Source organism: Dermacentor variabilis, chromosome 3 (genome assembly GCF_050947875.1).
Source record: "Dermacentor variabilis isolate Ectoservices chromosome 3, ASM5094787v1, whole genome shotgun sequence".
NCBI lineage: Eukaryota > Metazoa > Arthropoda > Arachnida > Ixodida > Ixodidae > Dermacentor > Dermacentor variabilis.
Window position 1 is genome coordinate 66,823,190 of NC_134570.1, and position 16,456 is coordinate 66,839,645.

Consider the following 16,456-nt stretch of genomic DNA (forward strand, 5'->3'; position numbering starts at 1 on the left):
GTGCTACAATTCGGGTGGATCCTGATTTGTCTCTTTCAGGAGTAGGGGTTTGTTGGTGTGTGGCTCATAGTGCCAACAAATGTGGTCATTACAAAGCGACATGTAGGCAAAGATCCAGAAAGTGCATGGTATCATTCTGTGATAGCTCATATGTCACAGCCAGTGGTTTGAGACACTCAAATTTTTGGCAAGTCAGCATGAACCTCAGCCTCTAATTGATCAGAAGAGCAATTAACAGACAAAATATCATCAACGTATCTAAAAGCCTTCACTTCCTTTGTTTCTAGTAATCTTACGGACAGCGTTGCACCTGGTGGGCTAAAAACAGGTCACTAAGCAAGGGAGCAATACAAGAATCTATAAGGATCATTAAGCCGGGTCACTAAGTGTCCTGGCATGACTCCAAACACACTCCAAAATATTGGCTGCGAAAACAACCACAAAAAGAAGTTTGTAGATTCTGCTGAGTGTGTTGTTTATTGCATATCCTGTCATGGTGGTTGCAGTTACGTTGGGCAAACCAGCAATAGCCTGAACGATTATTTGCAAGAACACTCTTACAATGTAAAGAACTTTGCTGGTAGTTTTCTTGCAATGCATTGTAAAACATGTGGCTGTCATCCATTGTTTGACACTTGCAGAATTGTTGGCCGAAGCAAGGATCAGTTTACAAGGGAGATTATTGAAGAAGAGATCGAAAAGCTGGGTAAAATGTGTGCAAGCATGCCATCTATTGCACTAACATCAGCAATAGAATTAAATTTTTATGGGTGTGCCACATGGATTACTTGAAACTGATAGGTTGCCAAGCAGTTGTGTATATTTTCCAGTTTTGCATATTGACTTGCTCCGATTAAGTTGAGGTCAGTTGTGTATAAAGTAGCAATACAATATCGCAAGCATTGTTGGAAAAAGTGCCTGTGTGTGTGTGTGTGCGCACACGTGCATGCATGTGTGTGTGTGTGTGTGTGTTTGTGTGTGTGTGTGTGTGTGTGTGTGTGTGTGAGAGACTTTTTCATCCCTGTTCAGTTCGCACTTTTTAATATTCTTATGGATTAACAATGTGCCCAAACTGCCACCCTGGTTGACATTAATGTTTATTGTTGTCCAAGATTTCGTTCATGTTAAAAAGACACTAACCGTAGGCTTTCAAATAGACTTTGGCGGATCTGTACTGGTCTAATCGAGGCCTCCAACCCCTCCACTCTATTTGCACTGAACAAGCTGCAGACCCTGGCACCTGGGTGAAATGTCTTATATTTTTTTTATATCTCATTCTAGATATGCTGTGTGGCTGGATTATTCAAACAGGATGGACCTGGCGGAGCTTCCGAAAGAGCAAGTGCGCCGAAGCCAATACCTCTGCTCTGACCATTTCACTGGCTCCGGACAGGCCGCCATTGGAATATGAACCTGGCAACGTTTAACGCTAGAACGTTATCCAGTGAGGCGAGTCTAGCAGTGCTATTGGAGGAATTAGAGGGCAGTAAATGGGATATAATAGGGCTCAGTGAAGTTAGGAGGCCGAAAGAAGCCTATACAGTGCTAAAAAAAAGCGGGCACGTCCTGTGCTGCCAGGGCTTAGCGGAGACAAGAGAACTAGGAGTCGGATTCCTGATTAATAAGAATATAGCTGGTAACATACAGGAATTCTATAGCATTAACGAGAGGGTGGCAGGTCTTGTTGTGAAACTTAATAAGAGGTACAAAATGAAGATTGTACAGGTCTATGCCCCTACATCCAGTCATGATGACCAGGAAGTCGAAAGCTTCTATGAAGACGTGGAATCGGCGATGGGTAGAGTGAAAACTAAATACACTATACTAATGGGCGACTTTAATGCCAAGGTAGGCAAGAAGCAGGCTGGAGACAAGGCAGTGGGGGAATATGGCATAGGCACTAGGAATAGCGGGGGAGAGTTATTAGTAGAGTTTGCGGAACAGAATAATATGAGGATAATGAATACCTTCTTTCGCAAGCGGGACAGCCGAAAGTGGACCTGGAGGAGCCAGAACGGCGAGACTAGAAATGAAATAGACTTCATACTCTGCGCTAACCCTGGCATCATACAAGATGTGGACGCGCTCGGCAAGGAGCGCTGCAGTGACCACAGGATGGTAAGAACTCGAATTAGCCTAGACCTGAGGAGGGAACGGAAGAAACTGGTACATAAGAAGCCGATTAATGAGTTAGCGGTAAGAGGGAAAATAGAGGAATTCCAGATCAAGCTACAGAACAGGTATTCGGCTTTAACTCCGGAAGAGGACCTTAGTGTTGAAGCAATGAACGACAATCTTGTGGGCATCATTAAGGAGTGTGCAATGGAAGTCGGTGGTAACTCCGTTAGGCAGGATACCAGCAAACTATCGCAGGAGACGAAAGACCTGATCAAGAAACGCCAATGTATGAAAGCATCTAACCCTACAGCTAGAATAGAACTGGCAGAACTTTCGAAGTTAATCAACAAGCGTAAGACAGCTGACATAAGGAAGTATAATATGGATAGAATTGAACATGCTCTCAGGAACGGAGGAAGCCTAAAAACAGTGAAGAAGAAACTAGGAATAGGCAAGAATCAGATGTATGCGTTAAGAGACAAAGCCGGCAATATCATTACTAATATGGATGAGATAGTTCAAGTGGCTGAGGATTTCTATAGAGATTTATACAGTACCAGTGGCACCCTCGACGATAATGGAAGAGAAATTAGTCCAGAGGAATTCGAAATCCCAAAGGTAACGCCGGAAGAAGTAAGGAAAGCCTTGGGAGATATGCAAAGGGGGAAGGCAGCTAGGGAGGATCAGGTAACAACAGATTTGTTGAAGGATGGTGGACAGATTGTTCTAGAGAAACTGGCCACCCTGTATACGCAATGCCTCATGACCTCGAGCGTACCGGAATCTTGGAAGAACGCTAACATAATCCTAATCCATAAGAAAGGGGACGCCAAAGACTAGAAAAATTATAGACCGATCAGCTTACTGTCCGTTGCCTACAAACTATTTACTAAGGTAATCGCAAATAGAATCAGGAACACCTTAGACTTCTGTCAAGCAAAGGACCAGGCAGGATTCCGTAAAGGCTACTCAACAATAGATCATATTCACACTATCAATCAGGTGATAGAGAAATGTGCGGAATATAACCAACCATTATATATAGCTTTCATTGATTACGAGAAAGCGTTTGATTCTGTCGAAACCTCAGCAGTCATAGAGGCATTACGGAATCAGGGTGTAGACGAGCCGTATGTAAAAATACTAAAAGATATCTGTAGCGGCTCCACAGCCACCGTAGTCCTCCATAAAGCAAGCAACAAAATCCCAATAAAGAAAGGCGTCAGGCAGGGAGATACGATATCTCCAATCCTATTCACAGCGTGTTTACAGGAGGTATTCAGAGACCTGGATTGGGAAGAATTGGGGATAAAAGTTAATGGAGAATACCTTAGTAACTTGTGATTCGTTGATGATATTGCCTTGCTTAGTAACTCAGGGGACCAATTGCAATGCATGCTCACTGACCTGGAGAGGCAAAGCAGAAGAGTGGGTCTAAAAATTAATCTGCAGAAAACTAAAGTAATGCTTAACAGTCTCGGAAGAGAACAGCAATTTACAACAGGCAGCGAGGCACTGGAAGTCGTAAGGGAATACATCTACTTAGGGCAGGTAGTGACGGCGGATCCGGATCATGAGACGGAAATAATCAGAGAATAAGAATGGGCTGGGGTGCGTTTGGCAGGCATTCTCAGATCATGAACAGCAGGTTGCCATTATCCCTCAAGAGAAAAGTATATAATAGCTGTGTCTTACCAGTACTTACCTACGGGGCAGAAACCTGGAGGCTTACGAAAAGGGTTCTACTCAAATTGAGGACGACGCAACGAGCTATAGAAAGAAGAATGATAGGTGTAACGTTAAGGGATAAGAAAAGAGCAGATTGGGTGAGGGAACAAACGCGAGTTAATGACATCTTAGTTGAAATCAAGAAACAGAAATGGGCATGGGCAGGACATGTAATGAGGAGGGAAGATAACCGATGGTCATTAAGGGTTACGGACTGGATCCCAAGGGAAGGGAAGCGTAGCAGGGGGCGGCAGAAAGTTAGGTGGGCGGATGAGATTAAGAAGTTTGCAGGCATGGCATGGCCACAATTAGTACATGACCGGGGTTGTTGGAGAAGTATGGGAGAGGCCTTTGCCCTGCAGTGGGCGTAACCAGGCTGATGATGATGATGATGATGATGATGGTGATGATTATGCTGATCCATTCAAAAGGAAACTCTTGTGGTCAGCATTGCCATCTGTCAGGGTCAGGAGTTGGTTCCTGACAGCCACAGGCAAGTTCAGTGCAATGCTTTAGCATTGGCTGCTGAGAGCCCTCGTTAAGTAACATGGTCGATTCTACCAAAAGAAAAAATGCCTCACTGATTGCACAGAAGACTGTTATCAATTTATCAATGACGCAGCCTGCAGGTACAACACTGGAAATATATTCATGCCCACAGATTTCCGCACCTCACTTGATTTAAAACCCAGGCACCATGCTCTTTGGAGAGCAGCAGCAAAGAATAAGGGGTGGGGGGCGGGGGAAGAGCAAAGGCATGCTAGACCAGAAACCACATGTCAAAGAAGCCCCACATCACAAAACACACCAGGGTCTACAAATTCGATGCCTTATAGAGAACTGAAGAGAAGGTGAAACTTTGAGAGCCATTTTCTCAAAATTGCTTTTTTGCCTTTCTGCTCAGTTTCCGGAGCTGATTTCTTTGTTACCGTTTAGTCTATTTTGACTGTTTTTTTCTTTTGTCAGTCTCGCTATTTTATCTTGACTTTTTATAAATTTATGATATGGCTATTCGTTCACCCCAAAAGTATGCTTGATGCGAAGGTAACATAAAAAATGACACACCCCAAAACTCATGTTGCGAAACAAGGAAGGAAGACTGTCACGACCTTCAGCATGCATCATGTTTTTTAAGCTTCCCAGGCCTTCCAGAAAGCTCAAGGGAGAAAAATTCTGCTCAATAAAATGTTCTCAAGGTGTCAATCTGAAACTTTTATGGAAACATCAGGGAGACATTCTAAATATTAGTGCTAATTTTCATCAAAGTCTCTAATAAATAAGGAAGTTGATTTTCAAAGCCACGTCCCCCCTTAAGACCAAGCTCAAGATCTGTTCATTTATTTTTGTTTTGATGCATGCAGGTATGTGTTTTGCATGTGTTGGCGCATTTATTCTTTTACAGCTTTTTTAATTTCATACTGCCTTTTTGCTTAGTGCTTATCCAAATGTCTCTAGGTGAAGCAAATTTTTATTAAATATTGATTGCTTTTTTTTTTTTGTATACGAAAGAGCAGAGGAAAACTGCCTGTCACAAGGTCCAGACATTGGGGACCCTGTTGATCTGCAAATGGCAGAAAAGTACTCAGTGTCACCAGAGGGTGAGTAGCTGAACTGTCGCATCTCTCTACAATGATATCTAATGGAATTAAGACATATATGTGAGTCAGCTATTATAGGTGCATACCGTGAAGCAATGCAATTGAGGATCATTTCACTAGTCTCTGTTTATCCTGAACAAATGCTGTCCTTATCAAGCATCCTTTCCTAAAAATTTAATATGATAATTTTTATGCAAAACTGAATCAGAACACCGCCAGTCAGTAGATTGAGGAGGGGTCCACATCCGCCAGCATTGGAAAACGAACAATGTGAAGGTGCGTGGTCGGTGGCATGCGCATGAGCATGCTAAAGCCGGCAGAATGCTTTCAGGCCACCAAACGGGTTGATGTCTTTTACTGGTGTGTCGTCTTTACAAAGACATAATGTTTTGTTATCCTCTAGCAGGCACTTAAGAGAGCCAGCCTGGATCACTCACTCTGTCTCAAGGTCAGCATTAATTTCTGCCCACTGCTGGCTCAAGTAATTAAGAGGAAGCTTTAGCTCGGGTGCTCCTATCTAAATACATGTGAAAGGAGAATTCGTTTTTCTCTGCAACCACTGCACCAAATTTGGCGAGGTTTCTTGCATTTCAAAGAAAAACTTGTAATATAGTGATTGTTGGTCTCGAATGTTTTATTTAGGTTGTCAATTTTTTATAAAGAAGTGGCAAAAATTGAAAATTTTCAGAAAACGAAACTATCAAGTGTACAACTCTGTAACTCAGCAGTGAAAAATGATATCACAATTTTGTTCATTGCATCTAATAGTACATCTAAAGCAGACAAAATTGTTATGTTGCACATGAATGTAAAAAAAATTAGTATATAAATACAACTTTTGCAGAACCCTTGTATACAATGTAACAAATTCACGTAAAATATAAATTCACATATCGAATTTGTCCGCTTTGGATGATCTAATGGATGCCGTTTACTGTTAATTTGTAAACTTCAGGCTTCTATCTTTTCCAAACTTTCGAATATTTGAAACACTTTTTTAACAAAATTCAGCTCTAAATCAAAATTCCGCTTCCAACAGTCACTAGAATTTAACTTTCTCTCTCAAATGCAACAAATTTAATTAAGATCGGTCCAGTGTTTTTATTTTGTTTCATTACCCTGAATTCGGCCAAAGGGCGCTGCAACCGCAAAAGGGTCGCTCTGCTATGCTAAACGTATTACTAAAATGTGAAAATTGCTCGGCACTCCACTATGGCTTAGCTGAGCAACTCGGAGGAGAGCAGACCGTAACGACGCTCAACTAAAACACTCTAATAACCGAGATAGACAGTGCCACTAACCCATGATTTCAGGAAGCGAGCGTCACTGCCAACATACGCTCTCTCCACTTGCCCCCGTCTAGTCTCCACTAGTGAAATTCCCTCCCTGCGTTCTCCCATACAAGAACTGGAGGATCGTGTGACGCATACATCATGAGCCCCGCCTTCTTTTCTCTTTCTCTCTTTTTCCCCCCTCTGACTTTCTTGCTGTGTGGTGCACTTTCACTGATGGTCTCGCGCGCAAGCTGTTGTGTTTGTCTCGTTTCGCACAGCGCATGATTTTGCGAGCTGTGCATGACAACACCTGACTGGTGGTATAGGTCAGTGCTACACGTACACTGAGGCAAGAGGATCGTAAAGCATGATTGCGCGCTGGAATGCAATAGAAAATGACATAGCCTCGCCCTCTGCGCGCGCAACTGCATGACATGGGAACAAGCAGATGAAATGGAAGTACATCTTTTGCTATAGTACAAAGTAAAATAAAGACACACAGACATTCAGTTTGTAGGTTTTATTATTTCTCTGCACTTTAATTCGTCTATTGAAGCAACAGATCAAACAAATAACTGCTCTTGCCTTGAATATTTCTCAAAGTCACATGCCTTTCTGAGTGAAGTTGCAGCATGGCAAACTACATAGGCACACTTGCATGACTGATGTCGACTCTCCAGCTGAGAGCACGGCGCCCACGAGGAGAAAGGCACAGAGCATTTGGTTTGAAATTTCAGTTCTTTTCGTGGCGCGAGGCGGTGTAATACTTTGCAGGCATGATCATTAGCGCGCATTGTATGCCTTGCGCTAGTCTGTTCAAAAGGGCCAGACCTGGTGAGGGGCCCTTTAATGGACCTTTTACTTATGTCTACAACACCCAAGTCATTCAGCAGCATTTTTTCTTTCATTCTTATAATGCAGCTTGTGATATCTTTTTCGCAACCACTTATTTTGAATTCTTTAAAAGCTGGTCATACAGCAGCCATTCTTTCTTGAAATGCTTGTTTATAACCAGGGTGTAAAGTTGTTGTGTGGCTTACTTGTGCACTTTTTTTTAATTGCAAGCACTGATCTTGTGTTTAAACTTGTTCCTTTGTCCCTGATAGCTGTACTCCTTGCCCTAGTCACTACAGGGGAGCTATTGTGTAAGTGCCCACCTAGTGGGCATGTCCATTCCATCTGCTGCTGCAGTGCTGATGAGCTGGGCTGACGTACGAGCGAGAAGGCAATAGGTGCCCTCAGCTAGTTTCCTTCTCGTTGGTTCAGTTCCAGCCAATCAGCAGCGACCAAAATGTCCACTAGGTGGAGACTTTCAGAATACCTCCCCTGGCATGGTTCCTAATTATACTGCACGACAAGTTCATGCTGTAAATATACGCATCCTCATTTTAACTATTCGATTCTATAATTGCTATTCGTATTTGAAAAAGTTTATATTCACCCACCTCTTATATTACATTTAAACATAATACACTGAAATTATTGAGTACCTCATAAAAAGCTTTTTTTACAGTGAAGCTGCATATGGGGGGGGGGGGTCGCCTAGGCGAAACACTGGTGGTCTGACCACAGAAACCCTACTGCAAGGGTATGAGCCATTGTTTAGGCTGGTATGAGCCATCGCATTTGTCTTACATGATGCGCAGACAAATTTCTCGTTGGGTAGGCATAGAAATGCTTACACATTTAAAACATACACATTTATCTATGTATTGTATTATTGCAGAGAAGGGAGACAGAGGGGAACGGGGTTAAGATAATATTATGATGACATAATTATCTTGCAGCAAAGGTGTGGCGCGCCATTGGCTATGCCGATAGTGACGTCGTTTCTCTCTCGCAGCAGAAACACAAATGCATAACATAATTAACAAATTTATCGAATTTGTAAGTGTTCTTTCTATGCTCCTCCCCTCTACAAAGCTTGAGGGTACAACAAATAAAAAATAAATAAAGAAGACATTGATGAACCTGCTGGATTAACACAATAACAGCTCATCGCACCCCTCCATGATGGTGATTATGTGAAGCAAAATGTGTGCCATTTCAAATAAACAATGTGATAAACCAAAGCCAGACGTGTACGTAACCTCTTTTAGAAACACAAAGACGTAACCAATAATTGAGAATGAAAGTGAACCATTAGGGATGTGGCCTCAAGGCACGCGACCATAGCAAATGTGAGGCATACCATGTGAGTGCCCACAAGCAAACTCTGTGGTGCGCACCTGTCAGAAATATGAACCGAATAAGGTTAGATTAGGTTTAACAAATCGTAATTTGTTAAATCGCTAGAAGAGATTCTATCAATTATCACGTATCTCTCAATCAGAGACACACATGGCAGTATTGACTATTTGCAAGCGTGCCCACCTATAAGCGGAGTAATCTCAGGCCTATGGGAGAGCCATGTGGGTGAGCATCTCGCGGTAATGGTTTGAGTGATAAGGAACAAAGTAGAAATTACTTTTCACGGCATCTATAACTCAAAACAATGCCCACAAGAATGCCAATTATAAACTATGCAAGTGTGGGCATGAGCACACGCCAGTAAACTTGGCGAAGTGGGAATACTTCCGAACTACCACTGTGATAGCCACCACATAGAGCGAATTGAAAAATCAGTTTTAACAAAAGTTGTACTAAATTTCTAGTAGTCATGGAAGGTTCCAGAACCTCCTGAATGACACTTCTAGAGCGTTTTGTTTCAAAAAGGCACTTATCTTTAAACTTTTGGTCACCACTATACATATACGGTCGGGACCACTTGGAATTTACTTCCACTGCCATACATGTATGACGGTGATCCTCAAAGAGTCAAGTTGGAAACCCCTCTTTACCTATCACATTCTCTTGGAGAAATCATTCAGTGACACTAACTACAACCAGCTAGCCTGCTCAAAGTAGTGTGTAGTTGCCAATGTAATACTGAATGCTTTCCGTTGTACACGTAGTTTTTGTTCATTGTTTCCTTGAGCTTGAACCACAGTTGTTGCACAGGTAGTCAGAAACCACAGTCTGCATATCTCTCGAAAAAGGGTTTGCTTTGTCAGTCCTTTGGTGTGTTCAAACGCCGTAGCATGCGTCGTTGTGTTGTGATTCATGCCCCTCATTAATTTTGTAAGGAATGGGCTACGACACACGACATTCTGCTGTGACATCATTTCAGTTGTCATGCTACCATCACCGTTGTAGACTTCAAGACATTGTCATCACCATATCGCCACCTTCACGCCATAATCTCATGTCCACATCGTCATCATTAAGTTTCTTTGTTTTTTTTTAAATCTGTGCATCTTATAGAAGAATGCAGCTTATATACGTTTTCTTTTCTTTTCTTTTTTTTCGGAAAAAACTGCAGCCGAAATCGGATTGGATGCTATGGTCATGCAAAGCATGCTGGGTTGTGTGCTATGGAGGTACCAGTTTCTTCTAATGATCGAGTTGCCGAGCATCGTGCGAGAGAGATGGAGAAGCAATGCAAGCGGCGGTGCGCGCCGTTGCACGCCGCTGTGCAAACTACACAGTTACTGCTAAAGTTGCTACCAAAGTACAAGCCACCTACCCCCTCCCTCCTGCGCTGCCTTCCCGCTTTCTTCCCTGGTGTGTGATTCAGTTCACTGTCGCACACTTTTACTCGCACATACAGCATACGGCTCGTGGGGATGACGTTATGGTCATTGAACTTTATATGGAATATCGCGGTGATCATGATGGCAGAAATGCGCCTGGAGTTTCCATATGATTGAATTCTATAGGAGTGGCACTGATATGCTTGCACATGTGTTCACGAAGTGAAACGTCACTATATTTTTTTAATATCGCTTACCAAATGAACAGGTGCGTCTTACACACCAGTGCAACTCATATACATGTTTTTTTTTAGGAACTGTCATTTTGAGGGGGGTGCGACTTTACAAATGTGCGACTTATAGACTGTAAAATACGGTAGTACTCCTAAGCAATTTTTATGGTGAGGAGATGCTGGAGGAATGCACTTTCACTCCAGTACATTGAATTGGATGCTAAGGGTGCCTGGTTAGAAACACTTTCGTACAGGAATCACCATGGAATGTCATTGAAGCCCAGTGAGCAGTTCAGTTGATCATTGGTAGTGTCATTTGCTTCATTATTTCTTTTTTCTTTTATTCAGGTACCCTAAAGAGCCGAGAAGGCATTACATGAGGAAGGGATTACAATGAATGGGGCAAAAAATACCCAAAACATGCAAAAACAAGAAAATATGAATTAGAACAACAAGAATCAGCAAACACGAATTAGTGCGAAAACAATGACTTATTACAGTGTAAATACAATGCGAAAAAAGAAATGTATAGTAATCGCAAAGTTCAAGGTCCCTAAAATACTTCAAACACTTATCATAATGAGCAGTATTATATGTATATGATAAAACAGCCCTAAATAAAACAAGGGAAAAAAATTTAAGTTTACATTACTAAACATGAAAGCAAAATTACAGATTAAATCAAAACATAATTTCAGAACATCATTTTTTTCTCCCCCCCCTTTTCCCCCTTCCCCCTTTTTTAAGAGGTGAGGAGGCAAAGATTACTGATAACCATTAGTTCAGATTTCTAGGAACAATTTTAAACTATTTACAAATGAGTCATGCTTAACTACACGTGCGATGTCAGCAGCAAGCAAATTCCATAGACAGATAGTGAGGAAGAGAGGTTAGTGGAAAAACAGATTAGTGGCAAACAAAGATAGGTTCGATTTTGAGTTGGTGATCAAGTCGCAAAGACACATGGCAAGCTGGCCTGATATTTAGACTAACGTGGGACGACTGAATGTTGTAAAGTTTATGAAAGAAAGACAGTAGTGTCAGTGGCCTGCATCTTTCAAGAGGAGCTAGATTAATTGAAGATTTGATTTCCGTAACGCTTGATGTACGTGAGTAGTCTCTTGTGATGAAGCAAGCAGCTTTATTTTGCTGAGACTCCAGTTTGTGTTTGAGATAGGCCTGATGTGGATTCCAAACTAAGGAGGTGTATTTGTTTTCAGAGCATACTGAGGTGGTGTAAGCAACAAGTTTGGTCTCCAAGTTAGCCAAGTGCAAGTTGTGCCTTATGAAGCCAAGTGATCTGCATGCTTTACTAACGATTGAATAATTGAATCTATATTAGTGTTGTATGACAGACAGGATGACAAATGAACACCCAAATATTTTATTGTGGATACGGAAGCTGTAGGCACATTGTTTAACATGTAATCACATAACATGGATTTAGCTGTATTCCAGAATCTGATGTTTTGTTTTATTAATGTTAATTTACATTTGCCACTTATTGCACCATTTACTGAGATTGTGTAGGTCAGACTGAAGGTAGCAGGTATCGTCAGACTTATTCATTTGTCTGTAGATCGCGTAATCGTCAGCAAATAGTCCGACTATGGAACACATACCATTACTAATATTGTTACTATAAACTAAAAACAAAATAGGCCCAAGCACGGAACCCTGCAGTACTCCGGATTTGACGTGTATTAACAAAGACAAATAGTCATTAATGAAAGCTGATTGGTACTGGTTAGTTAAAAAGTTGGTAATCCACCTAATTATTCTCACCTTTATGTTGAGATCTGTCAGTTTATGAATAAGCCGCTAGTGAGGAACCTTGTCAAAAGCCTTCGCGAAGTCTACACATATCGCATCAATTTGATGCAAAGAGTGAATGTAGTGATGAAAGTCATTAATTATTGAGTTGAGATGGAGTGTTAAGTAGACAAATACCTGAGAACATGAATGTAAATGACTTCAGAGCCAAAAAATTTCTGAAGTCTGTTTTCTTCCCTCTCTCTCTTTCTGCACTTTTCTTTTTTTTAGAATAAATGCTTTGATATGTATATCTCTTTAAAGCTATTCTGGGCTGCACATTGACACTTGTGTGCAGAGCTCAGAATGTATAGGCAGAAACAAAACTTTGGTCCAAGCTCATTCTTTTGGTATAAGATTGAGATACCATGACTAACATTTTACTGTGACATTGTTGTTGCTTTAGTTGTGGTGCCGCCATCATTGTTATAGACTGTGTATCCACATCAGCACTGTCACTGTCGTTTGAGAGTAATAGTACTGCCGTTAAATGTTGTGCAGCAGAGTTTGTGGCGACAGAAGTTAGAGAACAACACCCTTTCTTTCATTTTACAGGCGACCTGCACTTAATTTTAAAAGATGTCGTCTCTTGAGCCGGCTAGCTCTTTCTCGACAAAGAAGTCTGGCACCTGAAATTGACTATGAAACCACCATTCCCGAACCACTAGAGGTTTCGCTAAGTGCTGAGGACTTCTTTCTCTTGGGAGAAACTTGAGGGTCAGAAGTGGACAAGGAAGTGACAGGTGACAGGGATGACTGCTCAAACAGTGACAGTGGCAGCCCATGTATGGCTGAAGGCATGGACTGTTTTTTGGATGATGAGGACACTGTTTCTACCAGGACCATTGTGAGTGATGCCACCTTTCCTGCTTTAAACACTTGGGTGGATGCTAGCTGAACAGGTCGAGTGTATAGCTCAGGATGACAAGGAGGTTATTTGGCAAAAATAAGAGTGGTGAATGCGGCAGTCATGCAGGATGCATACTTGTGTGATCTTTTTGCCTACACTATACATTGCCATGCCCCTTTATTTGTGAAGCTTGTCTGAATCAAATTGCATTGTTTTCTGCACACAGACAGGTAAAAGCAGTTTAGGTGTTTTGGATTCAGTGATACCGTTTATAATGCATGCCTTCTGGACTGGGAACATACTTGGCCTTACATGTTTCATTTTACACATTCCAAGTAAGGACATGATTATATTGCGCTTAGTGTTACAGTAACGAACATAAGGGACAGGATGCGGACGTACGCAGCGCACTATATTGCGCACTGAGTGTAATATAATCATGAACGTCCACCAACTAGCCCCGTTAATTGCTTTACCAAGTAAGGAACAATGCCATTCACTTTACAACATCATAAAGAAGATTAGCTTTAGACAGAATAGAATCTTGTTCAATGTTCTAATCGCATTATAGTTGCACAAAACACTTGTCCATTGTGCAGTATCTCAGTGGGACAGTAAGTTTACTTCCTTGCATTGTCATAGTGCTATAACTCATCATGTGTTATGTTGCGCAAGTGAATTCAGGCTCTGTGAGGGTCTGCAAGATGTGGACGACTGTCTCAACTTTGTCTGGTTGTCTTAAAGACCCTAATGAGGACATTATCTCACGCGCGAGACTTGCAAAATGAAAGTTAGCCACAGAAGAACAACATTCCTTTCCAGGCAGATGGTGAGAAGTTGATGAAGGCTAGTTCCTTTTCTACAGGAAAACATGCCGTCAGCATTCGAACCAATACGTCCGATAGGGGTGAAATGCATTGGGTGTGTACCATGCATTGGGTGCACGGTCCAGAGCCCCAGGTGGTGAAAATTAATCCGGAGTCCCTCTCTATGGCGTGCCTCATAATCAAATCATGGTTTTGGCACGTAAAACCCAAGAATTTAATTTAATTTTAAGCCGATACAACTTCAGCGTTCTTTCTACTTTGATAGATAATTAACTTTTGCTAGTCGCTTATACTACCGGTGTTAAATGAGTTGCAAACAGCAGAGCTTATGCCAACAGCATAACTGAAAACACAGTGCGCACTCTGAGCCAGTCATCACCAGAGACAGCTGCGCACATCAGGTTTGCCCACAGGATGCTCATCCTACTGCAATATTTTTTTAAGTCTGCTTTCATTCATTTTCATTTTCTCACATTAAAATCAAAGCAGAAGCAAAGTTATTGCAGTAGAGCAAGCATCCTCACACCCTGCAGGCCAGCCGGGCATACAAGGCTGTCACATGTGATGACTGGCCGACAGTGCACACTGTGCTTTGTTTTGCTGTGAGCACATGCTTTTGCATTTCATTTGATGCCGGCAATACTACACTTGTACTTACTACAGCAATTAGGCAACTGCATATCTTGTTTTGCACGCATGAGAGAGTGGCCAGTTCTGCTTGGTGTAAGCAGGCTTGTTAACTTTGCGCTGTTATTTGCTTGTAAAATCTTAAGTCGGTCTGTAATTTTTCGGACTTGCTCGTATATTAGCTTTCATTGTGTGCTTGTCTTAAGTATTTTCATGCGGGCAGCTTTGCAAGCTGCCCCACATAGAAGCATTCATTCACTTTGAAAACTCTTGCCAGAAATCAAAAGCCACCAAAGGACTGCCACACATTGCAATTCTTGCATGACAAATTCCTGACACCTTTCTTTTTTATATTTTTAGTGGGATTGTTGTCCCAAGCTTTCCTATATGAAAATATTTTAATTTGAGCTAGCCTAACTCTTAAGCAGATTATCTGGCCAAAATGTCCTGCTTATTTGGGATAGCCAGTGGTTTGTTTTTAGAATCCATTTGTTGGCCATGGTTCACATGGGCATCCTAATTTATGAGTATGTCTCTACAATATTGGACACTCTTTGTTTTAAGGACTCCAAACAGAAGAATGTGACGCTGAAGCAACCACCTTTTCATCATTTTTATGTCACATGACTCGGGACGGGGTGGCAAACGAAGTTGCGCACAAAGCAGCCGACTCGACACTCACAGAAACTCCAAGTAGTCCAAGAGAAGCGCTCAAGAAGTGGCACATATATTACATTGTTTACTGAAATCAACAGATGTTACTTCATATGTACAAATGTAAATTATATCGGTAATGTACATCTGAAGTTTCAGTAAGCTGCCTTTTAAGACTGATGCCATTCATGTTGAATCAAGCTACACCAGGTCTACAGCTTGCAAAAAAAAAAAAAAAAAAAAAAAAGGTACTAAAACAGCAGGCAGTCTGTTATTCTGTGCAATGTTTTGGGCTCTGTGTGGAAGCCTGTTTAGTTGGAATCAGAACTTTTATGCATTACAACTGCCACAGCTGCTGTGTGATCTTTATGCTGTTATCTCATTACAGAATTGCACTGTAATGGAGTCTTCCATTCTCTCCTTATGCCTCATTTTCTCCAGTTCACATGCAGTGAAGACACTTTTTGTGTCTAATATACTAAAATTGAATGTGTAGGAACTGCCTTACCTGAACATAGTGCTGTCAGAGCAGTACAAAATATGCAGTGTCATGTCAATGCTTTATAATACATTTCAATGCCACTGACTTATGCACTGCAGTCTGGCCATGGTACCACAGAAAGCAATCTTGTCTGTAAAGATTTAAATTAATGCATGAACTCAGACCTGTGTAGAACACAAGCAGTGACACAGAATGTCACTTTTCTTGAATTTCAAGAAAAAGAAAGTTTCAACTTTGGTTACAGTTGAAGTGTTTACAGGAAGGAGAGACTTCCTGGTTAATGATGGGAGCAGTCCCCGCTTTCTCTTTGCAAATACAAGCAGTACATGTTTGTACTAACACAAAGGCAAATAAATTTATTGGTCACAGTTTATCATAAAGAACATCATGCTTCACAACTCAAAAGTGGCAATTCATATTGTAAAACTGAATTTTGATGCTTTCATTCCACCTAAAGAAAATATCCCCAATGTATGGAACGGCCCTGCATTTTTGAAGATCTTGAAATATTTGCCATACCATTTTGATGCTAGTACAAGCAATAAAGAGCCAAAAGATTATGCTTGCTTCAAATTTTTACATTGTGCTAGAGCAGTTGTAATAATCAGCAAGTTTAGTTTCTAAACAACAGCACCCAAGAATGAGAGGACTTGTTCGACAG

General features: G+C 41.4%; 1 protein-coding gene across 4 annotated transcripts in view; it reads left to right on the forward strand.

Moving 5' to 3' along the window:
- LOC142575793 (uncharacterized) overlaps nt 1–16,456 on the forward strand; it is a 28,543-nt gene that overhangs the window by 2,248 nt on the left and 9,839 nt on the right. The window contains exons 2-4 of one of the 4 annotated variants that reach the window (XR_012826715.1): nt 1,282–2,118; nt 5,361–5,444; nt 12,891–13,182. Coding sequence is in view for 2 of the 4 variants with exons in the window: in XM_075685446.1 (XP_075541561.1) it covers nt 1,284–1,342; nt 5,356–5,444; nt 12,891–12,928 (186 nt within the window). In the remaining 2 variants the exon portion in view is untranslated. Of the gene's footprint in view, nt 1–1,281; nt 2,119–5,355; nt 5,445–12,890; nt 13,183–16,456 lie in introns of all 4 variants that reach the window. The other 3 variants (XM_075685447.1, XM_075685446.1, XR_012826716.1) reach the window with 3 other exon arrangements.